The sequence below is a fragment of the Symphalangus syndactylus genome, chromosome 3 (assembly GCF_028878055.3).
Source record: "Symphalangus syndactylus isolate Jambi chromosome 3, NHGRI_mSymSyn1-v2.1_pri, whole genome shotgun sequence".
NCBI classification, from domain to species: Eukaryota; Metazoa; Chordata; class Mammalia; order Primates; family Hylobatidae; genus Symphalangus; species Symphalangus syndactylus.
In genome coordinates, this window is record NC_072425.2 from 16,281,769 (window position 1) to 16,296,684 (window position 14,916).

Consider the following 14,916-nt stretch of genomic DNA (forward strand, 5'->3'; position numbering starts at 1 on the left):
AGATTCCTAGGCCAGGTGCGGTGGCTCACACCTGTAATCCATCCTAGCATTCTGGGAGGCCGAGGTGGGTGGGTCACGAGGTCAGGAGTTTGAGATCAGTCTGGCCAACATGGTGAAATCCCATCTTTACTAAAAATACAAAAATTAGCCAGGCACGGTGGCAGGCACATGTAATCCCAGCTACTCGGGAGGCTGAGGCAGGAGAATTGTTTGAACCCAGGAGGCAGAGGTTGCAGAGAGCCGAGATCGCGCCACTGCAATCCAGCCTGGGCAACAAGAGCAAATCTCCATCCCCTCCCCGCAAAAAAAAAAAAAAAAACAAACAAAAACTAGACTCCCACTGATCTGGCTCCAGAGTCAGCACTCTCAAACACTATGGTACACTGATTCTTTTTCTTTTTTTGAGACAGAGTCTCACTCTGTCACCAGGTTGGAGTGCAGTGGCGCTACCTCAGCTCACTGCAACCTCCGTCTCCTGGGTCAAGTAATTCTCCTGCCTTAGCCTCCCGAGTAGCTGGGACTACAGGTGCGTGCCACCATACCCAGCTAATTTTTGTATTGTTGGTAGAGATGGGAGTTTCGTCATGTTGGCCAGGCTGGTCTCGAACTCCTGACCCCTTATACATATTACACAAACACAAACACATATCTGTGTGCATTTATTTAAAATACTCAGCAGCAGCAATAATTGAAATAATGTATCTGCCAGAGTTATACAGAATTTCAAGTCCTAACAGAAAAGTGTTGGAATCGTAAATCAGACTCCACATCAACCAAAATTGAATGAAATACATTACATAAAATTCTGGTCAACTGTCCTACAGTTTAACACAACATTCAAAACATGCTCTTGTTTCTCTTCACATTTGAAACTTACGAGTTAAAGCACCACATCCATACCGAAACCCACCTTCATTCTGTTTCCCTCCTGGGCCCTGGCTGGGAGCTGGGGGCTCTTTGTGGGCCTCTGGTCCCTGCTGCATCTGTGCCTCTTGCAGCTTTACCTGGGCCTCCTCTTCATCCTGCCTCCTCTTGTCTTCACAGGCTCTGGTGATCTCCTGCCCCAAGTTCATCAGGAGGTCTCGCATTTCCTGCAGAGCTCGCTCAGCCTCAGCTTGGCTCTCTGCTGTAGGATAGCCGCTCTGTCAGAGTGACGGAGATGGTGCTTAGTGGTCATTCCCTAGGTAAATCATACCTCACACAAGTCAATAAATTTCCTACAATTGGAATTGTTGCACCAATGGAGTATCCACATTCAACAAATTGATACTTCTTTCCCTGTTCTCTTAAAGGTATTAATAATTCCAACTTACTATCACATCCATAGTTTCTAAGTATAAATTGGTCTGTATTCTCAGCAACAAGGGCCAGCGTAATTTTTTAAAAAGTTTGTGACAATATGTTAGACAAAAATAATACTTTTATTATAATAATAATAATTACTTTTATTTTATTTTATTATTATACTTTAGGTTTTAGAGTACACGTGCACAATGTGCAGATTTGTTACATATGTATCCATGTGCCATGTTGGTTTGCTGCACCCATTAACTCGTCATTTAGCATTAGGTATATCTCCTAATGCTGTCCCTCCCCCCCCCCCCCACCCCACAACAGTCCCCGGAGTGTGATGTTCCCCTTCCTGTGTCCATGAGTTCTCATCGTTCAATTCCCACCACAAATAATAATTATTTTTTGAGACAGAATCTCTGTTGCCCAGGTTGGAGTGCAGTGGCAGGATCTCAGTCATTCCAATCTTTGCCTCCCAGGTTCAAGTGATGCTCGTGCCTCAGCTTCCCAAGTAGCTAGGATTACAGGTGTGCATCACCACACCCATCTAATTTTTGTATTTTTAGTAGAGACGGGGTTTTTTTTTGTTTTGTTTTTTTTTTGAGACGGAGTCTCGCTCTGTCGCCCAGGCTGGAGTGCAGTGGCGCAATCTCGGCTCACTGCAAGCTCCGCCTCCCGGGTTCACGCCATTCTCCTGCCTCAGCCTCTCCAAGTAGCTGGGACTACAGGCGCCCACCACCACGTCCAGCTAAGTTTTTGTATTTTTAGTAGAGACGGGGTTTCACCGTGGTCTCGATCTCCTGACCTTGTGATCCGCCCACCTCGGCCTCCCAAAGTGCTGGGATTACAAGCGTGCACCACCGTGCCTGGCCAGTAGAGACGGGGTTTCACCATGTTGGCTGAAACCTACTGGTCTTGAACTCCTAGCCTCAAGTAATCCGAGAATCACTTGAACCTGGAAGCCGGAGGTTGAAGTGAGCCATGATCACACCACTGCACTCCAGCCTGGGAAAGAGTGCGAGACCCTGTCTCAAAAAAAAAAAAAAAGCAAAGCAAAGAAACAGGGCAGGTACAATGGCTCATGCCTGTAATCCCAATACTTTGGGAGGCTAAGGTGGGAGGATCACTTGAGCCCAGGTGTTCAAGACCAGCCCGGGAAACATAGTGAGATGTTAAAACAAAACAAAACAAAACAAAAAAAGTTTGGCATGGTGGCTCACACCTGTAATCTCAGCAGTTTGGGAGGCCGAGGTAGGGGGATCACTTCAGCCCAGGAGTTCAAGACCAGCCTGGGCAACATGACAAAACCCTGTCTCTACAAAAAAATACAAAAATTAGGGCATGGTGGTATGCGCCCGTAGTCCTAGCTACTCAGGAGGCTGAGGTGGGAGGATCACTTGAGCCCGGGAGGCAGAGGGTGCATGAGCTGAGACTGTGTTACTGCACTCCAGCCTGGGTGACAAAGGGGTACCCCGTCGCAAAAAAAAAAAAAAAAAAAAAAAAAAGACTCCAGAATAAGCAGGTATAAAAATAAAGAAATAAATAAAAGAAACAAAATAAAATGTTAACAGTGGTTACTTCTAGGTAAAGAGATATGGAGATCAAGTAATGTTTGGTATTTCCCCCAATAAGCAGATAGCAGATATTACTTTTTAAGTCAGAAAATAGTTTTGCTTTTAAAGTCTTCCATTTCAAAGACAGCAAAGAGTCACTCTGAAGCCCCCCTCACCTCTGAAGAGGCCCGGATGATCCCTGAGATGAGGCTGCACAACTGGTTGCCTCGGGTCTGGAAGGCAGCCAGGTCGACCTTAAGCAGACCTTTGTGCTGCTCAGAGGCATCCAGCTGCTGGCTAAGCTGCAGCATCTCCTCCTGCAGAGCATAGAGGGCCCGCAGGCGGACCTGGCCTTCTTCCTTCCGAAGCCGCTCCTGTTCTGCTTGCTTCACGCGCTGCTGCTCTGCCTCCCGCAGCTTCAGGTTGAGAATCTGTAGAAGAGGGCTAAGTGACTTCTCTCTGAGGGGCTCCTGGCCTTCTTCTTTCTACAGTCCTCAAATTCTACGTGGGCTACATATTTTCACAGATGGGCTCAGAGCAGGAAGAGGACATCCCAAGGTTAGTCACACACAGGCATAATACGGCCCAGATCCTCCATGGTGGCCATCTGCCAAAACCTGGCTCTCCAGGCAGGATACAGACAGACACCAAAACACCCACACCAATTCTGCCAGGCTCTGACCTTTGCTCTGTGACGGTGCTCAGCTTTTAGCTTCTCTTGGTGTCCCAAGGCTTCTCTGGAGCTGCATGAAAAATAGCAGGGAGGAACAGTCAGGGATACTTCCTAAAATTGTTTTTCTTTCTTTCTTTTCTCTCCCTCTCCCTGCCTTTCCTTCCCTTCCTTCCCTTTGTCTTAGAGATGGGGTCTCGTTATGTTACCCAGGCTGCAGAGCATAGCTCACCACAGCCTCAAACTGCTAGACTCAAGCAATCCTCCTGCCTCAGCCTCCCTAGTAATTGAGGCTACAGTTGTGTTCCACCATGCCCGTAAAATTGTTTTACCTCTCCTAAAAGCCTCCCTCTTTGTGTTCCTTTGGTTGTCTTTCCAAGTTTGGTCTTTTTTCCAGGTTATAAAAGTCTCTGCCTCTTTTACCTTGATATTTAAGGACTCAGAAGTTGTTCAACTCTTTCCCCTTGGAATTCCTCTTGGGAAAGAGTTCCAGTTGAACACATCAACATTCCCAGTCATAATTCAGGGAGACTTACCTCTTCTCCATTACTTCCCGCAAGTCCTGGAACTCTTTATGCTGCTTCAGTTCCTTCCATTCATCAAACCGCTTCAGTTGTTCAGATGCCATCTCCGAGAGGGCTCGCACCTTCCTCTCCTGCTCCTCCTGCCATTGCCTCAGGCCCTCCTGAAAAGGTTTTTTTTTTTTTTTTTTTTTTTTTGAGATGGAGTCTCTCTGTTGCCAGGCTGGAGTGCAGCTCACTGCGACCTCCGACTCCCAGGTTCAAGCGATTCTCGTCTCAGCTCCCCGAGTAGCTGGGACTACAGGTGCCCGCCACCATGCCCAGCTAATTTTCGTATTTTTAGTACAGACGGTTTCACCATGTTGGCCAGGATGGTTTCGATCTCTTGACCTTGTGATCCGCCTGCCTTGGCCTCCCTAAGTGCTGGGATTACAGGCGTGAGCCACCGTGCCCGGCCGAAAAGGTTTAACACCTGCTCTCTGGAGCTCCTTCAACACCTTGATCATTTACCCCTGTGGGCTACCTGCCCATCGGCCCCTAACACCATCAGAGATACTTAAGGGCATGGAATCAGAACCTTTGCTGGAATCTCCTTTCTCCTTTTGCTTGATCTTTAAGCTCAGCTGTTTTGGAAAGCTCTTCCAATTGCCCCATATGGTTTATGTCACTCCAGTACAAGCTGGGAACGGACAGGAATTTAGCAACATGGCATCAAACAGCCATGCACTATTAAAATTCCATCCTGTGTAGTCTGATGGGGTTCATTAGTAATTTACGGAAATCCTCATTCTAATTCCATAAACAGGCTATACACATTCCTATCTCACTGATTTTGTTATTATCTCTGCCTAGAAGATTTTCTCCTGGACCTCCACTAAGGAAAGTCCTTTTCCTTAGTACCTAACGGTATCAGATATTGAATTTATCATTTCATGACAGTACTCACATATGGTTAAAGGCAATTTGACATTTTAACTATCAAAATTTGAAGTATCTATATCCTTTGACACTTGTTCCATTTCAGGAATTTATCCTGAGGAAATGCTTGTATGTGTGTGCAAAGATGTATGTACAAGAATGCTCACTGGAGCCCTGCTGATAACAGCAATAAATTTAAAACCACTTAACTGGGGAATGATGACACATATTATAGTACGGTCATACTGCAGAATACTATGCAGCCCTTAAAGATGACAAGATGCCAGCTAGCATGGAGATATGTCAAAATCTATTGTTAAGACATTATGTTATTTTATTTTAAAACATAATTATATTTTGTTTATTTATTTTTGAGACAGGGTCTCACCCTGTCATGCATGCTGGAGTGCAGTGGCACAGTTATAGCTCACGGCAGCCTTGAACTCCCGAGCTCAAGGGATCATCCCAACTCAGCCACCTGAGTAGCTGGGACTAAAGATGCCCACTACCACACGGGGCTAATTTTTAAATTTTTTATAGCGTCAGGGTCTCACTATATTGCCCAGGATGGTCTAGAGCTCCTGATCTCAAGCTATCCTCCCATCTTGGCCTCCCAAACTGCTGGGATTATAGGCATGAGCCACTGCATGCAGTCTTAAAACTTACTTTAAAGCTTCCAGCGAAAGAAGGCAAATTGAAAACAAGCATATATGTCCTCTCCTCTGGGACTCTGTTAAAGTGAGAATTGGAAAGAAAAAAAGACATAACACCACATAGAGCATGAGAGAGGTCACCAGCAGGGAAAAATCTACATACTTCTGGAAAACAGTCACTGGAGAAGTGTCCAGATGCACTGGCTGAGATCTGTAATCCCAGCACTTGAGGAGACCAAAGAGGGAGGTTCACTTGAGCCCAGGAGTTCGAGACCAGCCTGGGCAACAGAGAGACCCCCGTCTCTACCAAAAATTTAAAAATTATCTGGCTGTGGTGGTGCACACCTGCAGTCCCAGTTATTTAGAAAGTAGGGAGAGCTGAGGTAGGAGGTATGCCTGAACCCAGGAGGTCAAGGCTGCAGGGAGCGGTGATTGCACCACTGTATTCCAGCCTGGGCAACGGAGCGAGACCCTGTCTTTAAAAAAAAAAAAATAGTGGAGAAGCAATAAATGATAGAGCAGAGCTGAGAAAACCCAAGGATACACACACACACACACACACACACACACACACACACACACGCAGACGATGCCTCACAGGAGCAGAAAGCCAATCTACCAGCCGAATTGCAGAGTCTCAAGACTGGGAAATGCCACGACTCATATAGGTGGGCCTTATGGAGCTGAAAACGGAGCTACTGGCTGAATGTTTGTAGACAAAACAGTCAACTCTTGCTCTCTTCCCCTAGTCATTAGATCAAAACAGCCAAGAGCCAAGCATTTGTGCTATAATGATTATATATATATATATATATATATATATATATATACATTTTTTTTTTTTTTTTGAGACAGAGTCTCAGACTGTCGCCCAGCCTGGAGTGCACTGGCATGATCTCCGCTCACTGCAACCTCCATCTCCCAGGTTCAAGCAATTCTCCTGTCTCAGCCTCCCAGGACTACAGGCACACGCCACCACGCCCAGATAATTTTTGTATTTTTAGTAGAGACGGAGTTTCACCATGTTGGCCAGGATGGTCTCGATCTCTTGACCTTGTGATCTTCCCACCTCGGCCCCTCAAAGTGCTAGGATTACAGGCGTAAGCCACGGGTGCCCAGCTTTTTTTTTTTTTTTTTGGAGTCTCACTCGGTCACTCAGGCTGGAGTGTAGTGGCACAATCTCGGCTCATTGCAACCTCCGCCTCCTGGGTTCAAGCGCTTCTCCTCCCTCAGCCTCCTGAGTAGCTGGGACTACAGGTGCCTGCCATCATGCCTGGCTAATTTTTATATTTTTAGTAGAGACAGGGTTTCACTATGTTGGCCAGGCTGGTCTCAAACTCCCAACCTCGTGATCCATCCACCTCGGCCTCCCAAAGTGCTGGGATTACCAGTGCAAGCCACCATGCCCGGCTATTTTATTTTTATTTTTCATTTTTTAGAGACAGAGTCTCAACTCTTTCATCCAGGCTGGAGTACAGTGGTGCGATTTCAGCTCACTGCAACCTCCACCTCCCAGGTTCAAGCAATTTGTCCAGCCTCAGCCTCCTGAGTAGCTGGGATTACAGGCGTGCACCACTATGCCTGGCTAATTTTTGTATTTTTAGTAGAGAGAGGGTTTTACTGTGTTGGCCAGGCTGGTGTCAAACTCCTGACCTCAAGTGATCTGCCTGCCTCGGCCTCCCAAAGTGCTAGGATTGCAGGTGTGAGCCAACAGGCCCAGCCTGTGCTGTAATGATTTTAAAACAGATCTGCAAATTGTCTGACAGTCCTCCCATCCCTTCTACGTCAACCTGAGCAGAGCTTTATGACTACCGTGACTAATAGAATATGGAAAAAAAAAAAATAGGCCAGGCACGGTGGCTCACGCCTGTAATCCCAGCATTTTGGGAGGCCAAGGTGGGAGGATCATGAGGTCAAGAGATCCAGACCATCCTCATCCACATGGTGAAACCTCATCTCTACTAAAAATACAAAAATTAGCTGGGCGTGGTGGCACGTGCCTGTAATCCCAGCTACTCGGGAGGCTGAGGCAGGAGGATCACGAGGTCAAGAGATGGAGACCATCCTGGCCAACATAGTGAAACCTCATCTCTACCAAAAATACAAAAATTAGCTGGGCGTGGTGGCGCATGTCTGTAGTCCCAGCTACTTGGGAGGTTGAGGCAGGAGAATCGCTTGAACCTGGGAGGCGGAGGTTGTAGTGAGCCGAGATTGCACCACTGCACTCTAGCCTGGAGACAGAGTGAGACACCATCTTAAAAAAAAAAAAAAAAAAAAAAAAATTAGGTTAAATGACTTCTGAGACTTGGTTAAAAAGGCTATGCAGCTTTGCCAGTTTCTCTTAGGATGCTTGCCCTTGGAACCTAACCACCATGCTATGAGGGAGCCCAGGCCTGATGGAGAGGGTAGGAGTTCCAGCCAACAGCTAACCTCAACTACCAGACCGGTAAATGAGGAAGTCTTCGAAATGACTCCAGCTTTAGCCACTGAAACCACAATAAATCCCAAATGAAAACCACCTGAGCCCAGACATCCCCCAGAAACACCAAAGACAGTAATGAATGCCAGTTGTTGTTTTAAGCCATAAGGTAGTGAATACTGCTAGCCAAAAACATAGGGTGTTCGTCTTTAAAAGAAAATGAATAAACTGTCCAGAAATAGCTAATCAGTTAGTATGGGAGCTAGTATTCCAAAACAATATGCTGGCACTTAGGAAGTCCTAAAGCTTAATAATCTTGTTTCTGATTATTCCCCTTGAATCTCTGATCTGATTACTAGCAATAAGGATCTTTAGATAGGCCAGGCGCGGTGGCTCACGCCTGTAATCCCAGCACTTTGGGAGGCCGAGGCAGGCGGATCACGAGGTAAGGAGATCGAGACCATCCTTGCTAACACGGTGAAACCCCGTCTCTACTAAAAATACAAAAAATTAGCCGGGCGAGGTGGCAGGCACCTGTAGTCCCAGCTACTTGGGAGGCTGAGGCAGGAGAATGGCGTGAACCCCAGGGGGCGGAGCCTGCAGTGAGCCGAGATTGCGCCACTGCACTCCAGCCTGGGCGACAGCGAGACTCCGTCTCAAAAAAAAAAAAAAAAGGATCTTTAGATAACTGAGGAATCTCTACATCCTAAAAGGGATCAAGATGAACAAATAGGGGTCGGGCGCGGTGGCTCACGCTTGTAATCCCAGCACTTTGGGAGGCAGAGGCAGGCGGATCACGAGGTCAGGAGATCGAGACCACGGTGAAACCCTGTCTCTACTAAAAATACAAAAAAATTAGCCAGGGCCAGGCACAGTGGCTCATGCTTGTAATCCCAGCACTTTGGGAGGCTGAGTCGGGCGGATCGCAAGGTCAGGAGATCGAGACCACGGTGAAACCCCGTCTCTACTAAAAATACAAAAAATTAGCCGGGCGTGGTGGCGGGCACCTGTAGTCCCAGCTACTCGGAGAGGCTGAGGCAGGAGAATGGCGTGAACCTGGGAGGCGGAGCTTGCAGTGAGCCGCGATCGCACCACTGCACTCCAGCCTGGTGACACAGCGAGACTGCCTCAAAAAAAAAAAAAATAAAAAAAATAATGAATCCAGAAGAACATGCATTTCAAGGAACACAAGTGAATCTGAAAAAAGCTCTGAATATGATAAGAAATGAGAATAAGATGCTCTGAAAAAGGAACAAGTGGAGAATACAAAAAAACTCATGAAAATTAGACATAATAAATACATATGTATTTTTTCAATTAACAGGTGGAGAATAAAATATAGAAATCTTCTAGAAAACAAAACAGTAAGACAAAAGGAAAATGAAAGAAAGAATAGGACATATAGAGGATTAATTTAGGCAATGGAGAGGTGAACTAATCAAGGGGAAAAATTTCCAAAGATGCAGGAAATAAATCTTTGAATTAAAACAACTCTGATATGCAGAATTAGTCGTTTATCACCATCTCCATTGCTACCACCCTACTCTAAGCAACCATCATCTTTCACCCAGATTACAACAATGTTCCAAATATTTTACTTATTTCTTTTTCTTTTTTTTTTCTGAGATGGAGTCTCGCTCTGTCGCCCAGGCTGGAGTGCAGTGGCGCAATCTCGGCTCACTGCAAGCTCCGTCTCCCGGGTTCACGCCATTCTCCTGCCTCAGCCTCTCCGAGTAGCTGGGATTACAGGCGCCCGCCACCACGCCCGGCTAATTTTTTTGTATTTTTAGTAGAGACGAGGTTTCACCATAGTCTCGATCTCCTGACCTCGTGATCCACCCGCCTCGGCCTCCCAAAGTGCTGGGATTACAAGCATGAGCCACCGCGCCCGGCCTATATTTTACTTATTTCTCTTTTACTTCTGTCTCTCCCCACCACAATCTAAGCTCTATGTCTACAATGTTTACTGTTTTATCTAGACCTAGAACGGCATCTAGCACATAGGTGCTCAGCAAATATTTATTGACTCAATGACCAATGAGGCAAGATGCTAGAAGACTTTCATTTTCTTTTCTTTTTTTTTTTGAGATAAAGTATTGCTCTGTTGCCCAGGCTGCAGTGCAGTGGCACAATCTTGGCTAACTGCTACCTCTGCCACCCCGGTTCAAGTGATTCTCCTGCTTCAGCCTCCCGAGTAGCTGGGATTATAGGCATGCGCCACCATGCCCGGCTAATTTTTGTATTTTTAGTAGAGATGGGGTTTCGCCATGTTGGCCAGGCCAGTCTCGAACTCCTGATCTCAGGTGATCCACCTGCCTCACCCTCCCAAAGTGCTGGGATTATGAGCATGAGCCTCTGTGCCTGGCCAAGACTTTCATTTTCTAAATTCCTGTACTCTGAAACATTTTTACAAAATCATGCATTGCTTTCCTAATTAAAAAAATAATACAGGCTGGGCACAGTGGCTTATGCCTGTAATCCCAGCACTTTGGGAGGCCAAGATGGGTGGATTACCTGAGGTCAAGAGTTCGAGACCAGCCTGGACAACATGGAGAAACCCCATCTCTACTAAAAAATACAAAAATTAGCCGGGCGTGGTGGCAGGCACCTGTAATCTCAGCTACTTGGGAGGCTCAGGCAGGAGAATTGCTGGAACCCAGGAGGCGGAAGTTGCCGTGAGCTGAGATTGCACCATTGCACTCCAGCCAGGGCTGACAACAGCAAGACTCTGTCTCAAAAAAACAAAAACAAGCCGGGTGCGGTGGCTCACGCCTGTAATCCCAGCACTTTGGGAGGCTGAGGCGGGCAGATCACGAGGTCAGGAGATCGAAATCATCCTGGCTAACACAGTGAAACCCCATCTCTACTACAAATACAAAAAATTAGCCGGGCATGGTGGTGGGCGCCTGTAGTCCTAGCTACTCGGGAGGCTGAGGCAGGAGGATGGCATGAACCCGGGAGGCGGAGCTTGCAGTGAGCCAAGATAGCACCACTGCACTCCAGCCTGGGCGACAGAGCAAGACTCCGTCTCAAAAAAAAAAACAGGCTGGGCTCGGTGGCTCACACCTGTAATCCCAGCACTTTGGGAGGCCGAGGCGGGCAGATCACGGGGTCAGAAGATCAAGACCATCCTGGCTAACACAGCAAAACCCTGTCTCTACTAAAAATACAAAAAATTGGTCGGGCGCGGTGGCTCATGCCTGTAATCCCAGCACTTTGGGAGGCTGAGGTGGGCGGATCACGAGGTCAGGAGATTGAGACCATCCTGGTTAACACGGTGAAACCCCGTCTCTACTAAAAATACAAAAAATTAGCCAGGTGCAGTGGCGGGCGCCTGTAGTCCCAGCTACTCGGGGGGTTGAGGCAGGAGAATGGCATGAACCTGGGAGGTGGAGCTTGCAGTGAGCCGAGATTGCACCACTGCACTCCGGGCTGGGTGAAAGAGCGAGACCCCGCCTCAAAAACAAAAAACAAACAAACAAACAAAAAAACAACAAAAAATTAGCTGGGTGTGGTGGTGGGCGCCTGTAGTCCCAGCTACTCGGGAGGCTGAGGCAGGAGAACAGCATGAACCTGGGAGGCGGAGACTGCAGTGAGCCGAGATGGCGCCACTGTACTATAGCCTGGGCGACAGAGCAAGACTGCATCTCAAAAACAAAAACAAAATACAATCAAATAAATTAATTAAAATAGCGCTGCTATTTTTTCAAGAGGCTAAGGTCCTGACTGGGTATGGTGGCTTATGCCTGTAATCTCAGCACTTTGGGAGGCTGAGGCAGGTGGATCACCCGAGGTCAGGAGTTTGAGACCAGCCTGACCAACATAGTGAAACCCCGTCTCTAGTAAATACAAAATAAAGTAGCTGGGTGTGGTGGCACGAGCCTGTAATCCTAGTTACTTGGGAGGCTGAGGCAGGAGAATCACTTGAACCTGGGAGGTGGAAGTTGCAGTGAGCCAAGATTGCACCACTGTAGTCCAGTCCAGCCTGGACAACAAGAGCGAAAACTCCATCTCAAAAAAAAAAAAAAAAAAAAAAAGAGGCTAAGGTCCCATCTTCTCAGTATAAGCTTATCTAACAATCCCGGACCATTTCCAAATTTTGGAGAAGTAAATGGAGCCAGAAAAGGCTAAGTAATTTTCCCAAAGTCACATGTAAAATATAACAGCCAGGATCTGAAACCAGACTTGACTTCAGAGCACTCACTCCTAACCTCTATTACACTACCCCCCAAATTAAACAGTAGGTGGGAAGGATGAGTAGCATACAGTGCCCATTCCTACGCCCTGGGGAACTGCAGTGAAATGTGGCTCGCAGGATCAAGGCTGCCTTCCTTCATGGGTTCACTTACTGTTCCTTTCATTCTGTGTACCAGTTCGTACATTCGGATGCAGCCTTCCACTTTGATCCCCCGTGAGGACTGAAGTACCATAGATTCTGTGTGCTGGGACTCATCTTTGCCCTATATGAGTAGAAAATGGAAAAATAATTAAGTTTTTAATGTGGTAAAGTTGGTGTTATCTCTTCTAGACAAAGACCACGTCCCAACTTATGAACAACCACCAATAACAAGAGCAAAAATAAAAATTTAGGTCAGAACCAGTGTGCTTTTCATGAATGACACTGACTTTGTTCTAATTGTTTTCTTTAATAAATTGATGTTTGTTACTTTGGGTGATTTTTTTGGTTTTTCTATGTTTTTTTGGCTTGTTTGTTTTACTCTGCCTAGCAAATGTTTCCCCTTTCTTCAGATCAGTGTCCATTTGTCTTGGGATGGTTTGGATGGAGTATCCCCAACCCACATCCCTAAGCTTCCACCCTCCTGGCTTCAGGAGAAAACTGGCTATGAAAGTACTCTATCCTCAGGCCAGGTGCAGTGGCTCACGCCTGTAATCCCAGTACTTTGGGAGGCAGAGGCGGGCAGATCACAAAATCAGGAGTTCGAGACCATCCTGACCAACGTGGTGAAACCCCGTCCCTACTAAAAATACAAAAATTAGCCAGGCGTGGTGGCGCGCACCTATAATCCCAGCTACTAAGGAGGCTGAGGCAGGAGAATCCCTTGAACCCAGGAGGCGGAGGTTGCAGTGAGCCTTGATGGTGCCACTGCACTCCAGCCTGGGCGACACAGCAAGACTCCATCTCAAAAAAAAAAAAAAAAAAAAAAAAGGCCAGGTGCCTTTTTTCCCAGCACTTTGGGAGGCCGTGGTGAGCGGATCACGAGGTCAGGAGTTTGAGACTATCCTGACCAACATGGTGAAACCCTGTCTCTACTAAACATACACAAGACATACCCTGTCTCTACCAAATATACTCAAGTTAGCCGGGCATGGTGGTACATGCCTGGGCGTGGTGGTGGGCGCCTGTAGTCCCAGCTACTTGAGAGGCTGAGGCAGGTGAATGGCATGAACCCAGGCGGTAGAGCTTGCAGTGAGCAGAGATCGTGCCACTGCACTCTAGCCTGGGCTACAGACAGAGACTCCGTCTCAAAAAAAAAAAAAAAAAGTCTTCTATCCTCCTACACCCAGTATGGAATTGAGGAATGAAAAATGTGACCTGAGTTAGGCCAGAGTTCATCTTTGAACTTTACTAATTTTTTTTTTTTTTTTTTTGAAACAAGGTCTCGCTCTGTTTCCCAGGCTGGAGTATAGTGGCGTGATCATGGATCATTACAGCCTGGACCTTCCAGCTTCAATTGATCCTCCTGCCTCAGTCTCACAAGTAGCTGGGACCACTGGCGCACGCCATCATACCTGGCTAATTTTTGTATTTTTTGTAGAGACAGGGTTTTGTCATGTTGCCCAGGCTGGTCTCAAACTCCTAGTCTCAGGCAAGCCTCCTACCTCAGCCTCCCAAAGTACTACAATTACAGGCATGGGCCACTGTTCCTGGCCTTTTTTTTTTTTTTTTTTTGAGAGACAGTCTCTCTCTGTTGCCCAGGCTGGAGTGCAGTGGCGCAATCTCGGCTCATTGCAAGCTCTGCCTCCTGGGTTCACGTCATTCTACTGCCTCAGCCTCGCGAGTAGCTGGGACTACAGGAACCCGCCACCACGCCTGGATAATTTTTTTGTATGTTTAGTAGAGATGGTGTTTCACTATGTTAGCCAGGATGGTCTTGATCTCTTGACCTCATGATCCACCCGCCTTGGCCTTCCAAAGTGCTGAGATTACAGGCGTGAGCCACCGCACCCCGCCTTTTTTTTTTTTTTTTTTTTTTTGAGACAGGGTCTTACTCTATCACCCGTGCTGACATACAGTGGTGCTATCTAGGCTCACTGCAGCTGTGACCTTCCAGGCTCAAGGATCCTCCCACCTCAGTCTTCTGAGTAGCTGGGACCATAGGCATGAGCCATCATGTTCAGATAATTTTTTTGTAAATATGGAGTTTCCCCATGTTGCGCAGGCTGGTCTCGAATGCCTGAGCTCAAGTGTTCCACCTGCCTTGGCCTCCCAAAGTGCTGGGATTCCACACCCAGCTTTTTTATTTTCATTAACACACCTGACATGGATATCTTTGAACTTTTCTGACAAAGCTATCTGGGAATGCTAACCTAAGAAGATGCTGAGTCCAGGGCTACCAGTAGCCATCTTGCCACCTAGTCTATCTCAATAATGAAACCAACAATTGAGAAATGGAGATGCAAAGCTCCGTGTTTGGGTCACTAGATTGAGTCAAAAATAATCAATCCTATGTGGGGGAGATGTTTGAAAAATAATAATAAATAATGTCAAGCAGAAAGATGCAGAATGTAGACGTTCCTAGATCTAAGTGATTCCAAATGCACTCCTAGACTTCCTAGTTATATGAACTAATTAATACTTCCCTCAGTCCCTTAAGCCAAACTGGGTTTTTCTTTTTTTTTTTATTTTTTATTTTTATTTATTTATTTTTTT

At 46.7% G+C, this 14,916-nt stretch overlaps 1 protein-coding gene across 4 annotated transcripts in view; it reads right to left on the reverse strand.

The window, feature by feature from the left end:
• GLE1 (GLE1 RNA export mediator) overlaps positions 1 to 14,916 on the reverse strand; it is a 42,164-nt gene that overhangs the window by 15,662 nt on the left and 11,586 nt on the right. For 3 of the 4 annotated variants that reach the window (XR_008656481.2, XM_055270917.2, XM_055270915.2), the window contains exons 3-7: positions 12,374 to 12,484; positions 4,050 to 4,198; positions 3,526 to 3,586; positions 3,020 to 3,274; positions 911 to 1,142 (exon numbers count right to left, since the gene is read on the reverse strand). Coding sequence is in view for 3 of the 4 variants with exons in the window: in XM_055270917.2 (XP_055126892.1) it covers positions 911 to 1,142; positions 3,020 to 3,274; positions 3,526 to 3,586; positions 4,050 to 4,198; positions 12,374 to 12,484 (808 nt within the window). In the remaining variant the exon portion in view is untranslated. Of the gene's footprint in view, positions 1 to 910; positions 1,143 to 3,019; positions 3,275 to 3,525; positions 3,587 to 4,049; positions 4,199 to 5,618; positions 5,683 to 12,373; positions 12,485 to 14,916 lie in introns of those variants that run through there. The other variant, XM_063635802.1, reaches the window with a different exon arrangement.